This window comes from Melospiza melodia, chromosome 14, assembly GCF_035770615.1.
Source record: "Melospiza melodia melodia isolate bMelMel2 chromosome 14, bMelMel2.pri, whole genome shotgun sequence".
Classification (NCBI taxonomy): Eukaryota; Metazoa; Chordata; class Aves; order Passeriformes; family Passerellidae; genus Melospiza; species Melospiza melodia.
The window spans coordinates 16,470,065-16,476,064 of record NC_086207.1 but is presented as its reverse complement, the minus strand read 5'-3'; the positions used below and the strand labels follow the sequence as shown (position 1 = coordinate 16,476,064).

The 6,000-nt window shown below is 46.8% G+C and overlaps 1 protein-coding gene across 1 annotated transcript in view; it reads left to right on the top strand.

The window, feature by feature from the left end:
* The first annotated feature begins 1,654 nt into the window (after positions 1 to 1,654).
* Positions 1,655 to 6,000, top strand: part of CLINT1 (clathrin interactor 1) — a 46,682-nt gene continuing 42,336 nt past the window's right edge. Inside the window, exon 1 of the mRNA XM_063168931.1 lies at positions 1,655 to 1,783. Coding sequence (XP_063025001.1) covers positions 1,743 to 1,783 — 41 coding nt within the window. The 5' untranslated portion in view covers positions 1,655 to 1,742. The remainder of the gene's footprint in view (positions 1,784 to 6,000) is intronic.

Here is a 6,000-nt window from a genome sequence, read left to right as displayed (position 1 = left end):
TGTCATGTGACAGAACACTGAATTCATTGCCACGAGGTGTAGCGTAAATTCATCTAAAAAGGCTCAAAAAGCAATCAATAAAATCCATAAAATAAAAGTCCATCCACTGCTCCTAAAGTTTTAGCATGAAAACTTTACTTCAGAACTGAGTCCCTAAGCCACCGGAAAATGAACATTTGAAAGATGTACCTGAGGTCTGATCCATCCACATCCTTCACCTTAATGAACCTCTAATACTGCTGTTAGGAAGAGGATGCTGGATTTGATGATCTGTCCAGGACGTTTTTATATTCAAATAGATTTCATGGACATGTTCAGGAGACAGAAGCCATGACAGTGTCTGTGTGAAAAGATACAGTGGGTGTCAGAAAATGGGCAGGAGTTGAGCTGTTTAGCTTTCCTGACAAGTTTTTAGAAAAACTAACTTTTAAAAGAACTGGGTTGTTAGAGCAGCAAGTGCCATTGCAACTGGTCTTTCTCATGCCTTGTTTTTGCCAGCTCTTACACAATAACTAAAAGAAAATATTTTACATTTGTATTTGGATAAAAGTTTGCAGATGTATATTGTCTTTTGGCAAAATATACGACACAAACACACAAACAAAAAACATACATCAAGAACAGAACTGGGTCATTAAAAAACCGTATTAAATACAATGTGTAAGAAAATAAATGTATGTAATGAAACTGACAATCCTGATTGAAAACTCACTTTGATGACTTTGCTGTTTTCATTGTAACTGATTCCTGCTCAGTGCCTGCATGGACAATATTTGAAGATGATCTTGCCTGTTGGCAGCTATGTTAAAACAGGCAATATTCTCCTGAGTTAGTTTTTATGTGGGTGATTGTTCCCTGGGTTTTATCAGCTTGGTCTTTCTCGAGAAGTGCAGACAAGGCTCCTGCCTGTGCAGTGCCTCGGTGGGCAGCCCACATGCTGCACCCTCCCCTCTGCTTTTCCAGCAGTTTCTTTCCAAAATCTGGGGCCGGGGGATCTGGAAATTCCAGCAGCAATTCACCCCAGGCCGCACACCACGATCAGCAGATGGACGGCCATAGGGCAGAATGCTGCTCTGAAACGAGTTCCGCGCGCTGAAAGCCGAATATAAAACCACATTCTGGTCCAAAATGGGTTTTACGGCAGTGTTTTGACTTTTAACCAACAATTTCACAGCCTTTTTCCATCCTCTGCCTCGCCGGGCTGCGGATGCAGGCTGCAGCCTGAAGGGCGTGAGGGAGCTTTGAGACCGGGTTTTAGCCGGGCGGTCCGCGCCCCACAGACGGGCACAATCTCTCGGGGTCCCGGCCATATGAGAGCGGCGGTTCAGCCCTCAGGACACGGCCGGTGGAGCCTCGTCCCATCCCGGTCACTAGCAACCCGGTCAGTTTCGCCCCATCTCAGTCACTTTCATCCCAGCCCCGTCAGTTTCAGCCCGGTCAGTTTCACCCGGGCCCGGCCCCCCTCACGCCCCTCATGCCGCTCCCGGCAGGCACCGCGCACAGAGCCGCGAACTACAACTCCCGGCAGCCCTCGCGGCGCCCAGCAAGCTCCGCGCCCGGCCCCCCCTCCCCAAGACTTCATTTCCCAGCACCCCGCGGGGCTGCCCGATCCTTCATTTCCGGGAGCGGCGCCGCGTCCCCTGCTTGGCGGAGGCGGCGGCGGCCGGAGCGCGGCGAGCGGGGCCTCCTGGGGCCGGCGGCGGAGGGAGCGAGACCGGGCGGGTCTCCGGGAGGTCGGCTCCATGTTGAACATGTGGAAAGTGCGGGAGCTGGTGGACAAGGCGTAAGTACGGCGGGGCGCGCGCGGGGGGCCGGGGGCGGCTCGGCCGTGGCCCCTCAGCCGGGCCCGCGTTCCCCCCGCCCCCCCCAACATGGCCGCGGCCACTCCCCTGCTGAGGTGGCGGCCTCACACCCCCTCTGTGCCCGGCTGACCCCGGCCCCGCTGTCTCTCCCTGCTCCCGTCCCTATCCCCCGGTGACTGCCCGGGGTCGCCCCTGAGCGTCCTCTCGGCGTGGCCTTGTGGTCCCTCCGGGGTTGCAGGCGGCCAGGGGTTGCTGTTCAGGTAGTCTGTGGCCTTTCCATTATGGCTGGCTACTTTCTCGCCCCTTTCGGGCGCATCTGGGCCCTTCCAGCTCTTGGCGATCAGCGTTTCAGCTTCGTGTGCCCCCTCCTGTGCCAGGGTTCCGTCTGTGTGTGCCCGGTTCGGTGTACGAGCCCTTGGAGTCTGGCTCTGCTGGATTGGCTCCCAGCGTGGCCCTTAGGCCCCTGAGGGGGAACAGGGAATTCTCTTAAAGCAGGAGGGAGGTAAGGAATCACCTGCAGGTTTCAGAGAGCCTTCTAGGTCACCACATGCTCTTTAAAGTGTTTCCCTCCTTCCTAAGGACAGGTTGGGCTGCCATTGCCATTCGCTCCCAACCCCGGGCGTTCAGAGTGGTATTGGGCTGAGATGCCCGTTCACTCCCCTTACACATTTAAATAGCTCAGATATTTACGAGTTTGTTTCCTTGAATGGAGCCTCCTCCCGCTGAATACTTGTCTATGGACTTGGTTAGCGTGATCGTTGTTGCAGATGGAGAGCATGATGTTACTGCTGCGTGTGTCAGCCACTCCTTCATTTTTGGCATGAGAAAAACTTGGTATGGTGGAGAACTTAGCAAAGGTTGTTTCGCTTCCTCAAACAATAAGTCTGTAGGAGAAAGTTTGGAGCACTTCTCCATCACTCTTTCCAGTGGTGCTCAGTGATGGGGCAGTGGGCACAAACTGAAACACAGAAGTTCTGTGTAAATATGAGGAAAAGCTTCTTTACTTTCAGGGTGACAGAGCAGTAGAACAGCCTGTCCAGAGAGGTTGTGGAGTCTCCTTCTCTGGAGATCTTCCAAACTTGGCTGGATGTGAGCCTGTGCAACCTGCTCCAGGTGTACCTGCTTTAGCAGGGGGTGGGACTGGGTGGTCTCCAGAGCTCCCTTCCAACCCCAGGAATTCTGAGGGTTGAAGATGTCCCTGCTCATGGCAGGGGGTTGGCCTAGATGCTCCCTAAAGTTACTTTCCAATCCAAACCATTCTGTGTTCTATGAATTCTGGAATGCTAAGAGGAATAACTGGATGAAGGTCTGTAGATTGGTATATACCAGATGATATTAATGACAAACAGCTGTACCTGTCCTTACAAGTCAAAAGTCTTTCAACACTGAGGTTCTGTTGTAAACTTCTTTAGAAATGTTTGTTTCTCCAAACAGCTTTTTAAAGGGCCTGTGTGATGTATAGGCTTAAAGATAAAGGCAAACTGAAGAGAAGTGTCAGCTTATTCATGATAATCAACTGTTCTGCTCAAGGTGCTTTGTACTAGACTGAGACTTTTCTAGGCCAAGATTTGGATGACATTCAAAACCACTGTGATTAAGTCTTGTCCTGAGGAAGTTATTTACTTTTTACAGCTTCTTGTATACAAAGTCAGCCCTGGGTAAAGTAGTTTTAATAATGTGACAGATGAGGTATTTAGGAGCACAACCCTGACTTGAGTTCCAGGACCTTGCAGAGAAATAAAGTTTTTTCTAAGTTTTACTTGTGTACTTTTTTGTCTGTAGGATTAATGATCACTGTAGCATTATAATATTGACACTGGTTTTAAAATGTTTACTTCTAAGGGTATAAGTAAGTCCAACACTACATCAAAATCTGAATTGGAAAAGACATTCTGTTTCCAGAACAGGTGCAACATTTCCAATAATAAAAAACGTGTTTTTTTTAATAAGCCTCAGTTTTATGGGAATAACATCCAAATAAAGCAGATTGTTTATTAAAAAAAGGGGGAGGAGGGGCAGGGGGAAGGTGGAGCCTGCAGAGTAAATAGTATTTAGAAACATCAGGATCAATAGTCCCATTGTGTGTGGTGCAGATTTGTCATAATGTCTTCTGTCTTAAGGCCATGACTTACAAAATTCTCTGCAGAAGAAGCTGAATGATATAATCTGCCTCATAAATAACAGCTGATGCTGTGGCAGCAGCAAACTGAACTTCAACAAGAAACTGCCCTTCTTTCCTTAAAAAGGGAATATGGTTATATGGGGATTTTGAAAATGTGCAAATAGCTTGAAATTTTCTTTGATAGCTTTGATAGTGGTTTAGAGCTCTGCATCTTGGTTTCATATTCAGCTGATACTTATCTTGGAGTTTCAGTTTATTCATCTGAGGTTTATTTTGTTATCCTTATTTGTGCTTCAGTGACTGAGAGCTTGGTTAGGTCAGCTATTTCAACATGAAGGACTTTTCTTACACAATTCTCAGATACTTTGGTGTGTGAAGGTTCTGTAAGTGATGATAAACAGCTGTAGGTTACTTTAAATGCTAAAAGCCAGGTAAAAATGGTAACCTGTTAATATTCATCAGTCTTAGAACCAAAAAATAACTTAGCAGCTGCAAAATACATATCAGAAATTCAAGTTTATGTTTAGTATTTTTGAAGTATTTGGTCTCTGTATATTCTTTTGTGTGGTTGGAATTGGGCAATTAAGTTCATCAGGTAAATTCTGCTTTGTAATTCCCTTCACAATCACCTCTTATTTTTATGGTAGCATTTTCTAGTAACTCCAAAGTATGGACCTGCATCCTGTTGTGCACGAGACAGTTATTTAGATATTGAGTGGTGGTCCTATTGTATTTGAAGTTTAGGAGGAAGGCTCTGGTAGAGTATTGGATTTACTGCTCTAGGATGTGGTGGAATCCTTTTGTTGTGTGTCTTGTTCTGCCCTTTGTTAACTTCACTGCTTTTCAATGCCAGTGCAGCTCCCTCCTTTAAATATTAAGTACCTTGATTAGGTTTGAACAGTAATACCTTGTTTCTGGCTGGGCATTGTAAGTGAGGTTGCAATAAACAGTTATAACAAAACCTGTATGTACCTAGTAAAATCTGCTTGTCACGAGGTTTATTCTTGTAATTTCAAAATAACTGTCAAAATTCTTCCACCCTCCAATCTCTTAATGGGTACTGCAGTGTGTTCAAGAGTTCTTAAAGTGTGTGAAATTATATTAAATTCCTGGTTAGTTTATAGTTTAGAAGGTGCAGGTCTATGTACTCTGATTTCTTCTGTAGTAAATTCTATTTCTTATTATTATGTGAATAAATTAACTTAAGAAGCCAGCTTTTCAGTTTTGTGTTCACTTGTATGGGCTCTTTTTCCCCAGTAATTCAAAACTGAATTTGAAAAGTAAATGAAACAGTTGGAAAATAAATGCAGCCCTCTGTGCTCAGCTCGTTGGCTCCAGGACAGTGAGCACTGTTTAAATGGCCGAGGTTTCTGATGGCTCAGGGCCAGGGTGGTGCTTGGTGCAAAGTTGGTGAGTCAGGTGGCAGTTCTGAGTCACTCCTGAGGCAATGGCAGAGATTTCTTGTTCCATTCTCTTTTGTCACAGGCTCAGCTGAGGGCTGCAGTGTGCTGTGTCCCTCAGCATTGCAGCAGGAGGTGGCCAGTGGCTGTGACAGACACAGAGACACGTGTCACACACTGGAGCTGCTGGTGGGAGTGTGAGCTGCAGGGACATTTGGCAGGTGGGAAGGAGTCTGGTCTGCCTCCCTCCCCTGCTCTGCAGCTTTGTCTCTGGATGCTCTGGTGAGAGCAGTGCCAGCTATTGTGGCACCCATGGCAGAGTTCAGGTTACCCCATGCCTGCTTGAAACAATCCTGCACTTGTGATGAAACTTGAGGCCGAGTGTTGCATTTACTGCTTGTGAGCTGCAGGAGACCGAGGATCTGCAGCCTGCCTGCTACTGTGTAGGGCAGCTTGCACCAGGAAAGTCATATTTTTATTGGTATAGGTGTATCAGTACTTTGATAATCCAATCACCAAGGGACTTAACCAAGTTTCTCCTCACTGTGTGATAACAGAGCTGGCAAAAGCTGTTGTGGTCACTGAGAATGTGTTCAGGAGTCCTGGCTGTGGAAATACAGAGTGTTGTGCAACTTGGTAACTTCACTTTTAAGTCTTACTGGACAAGAACATGTTG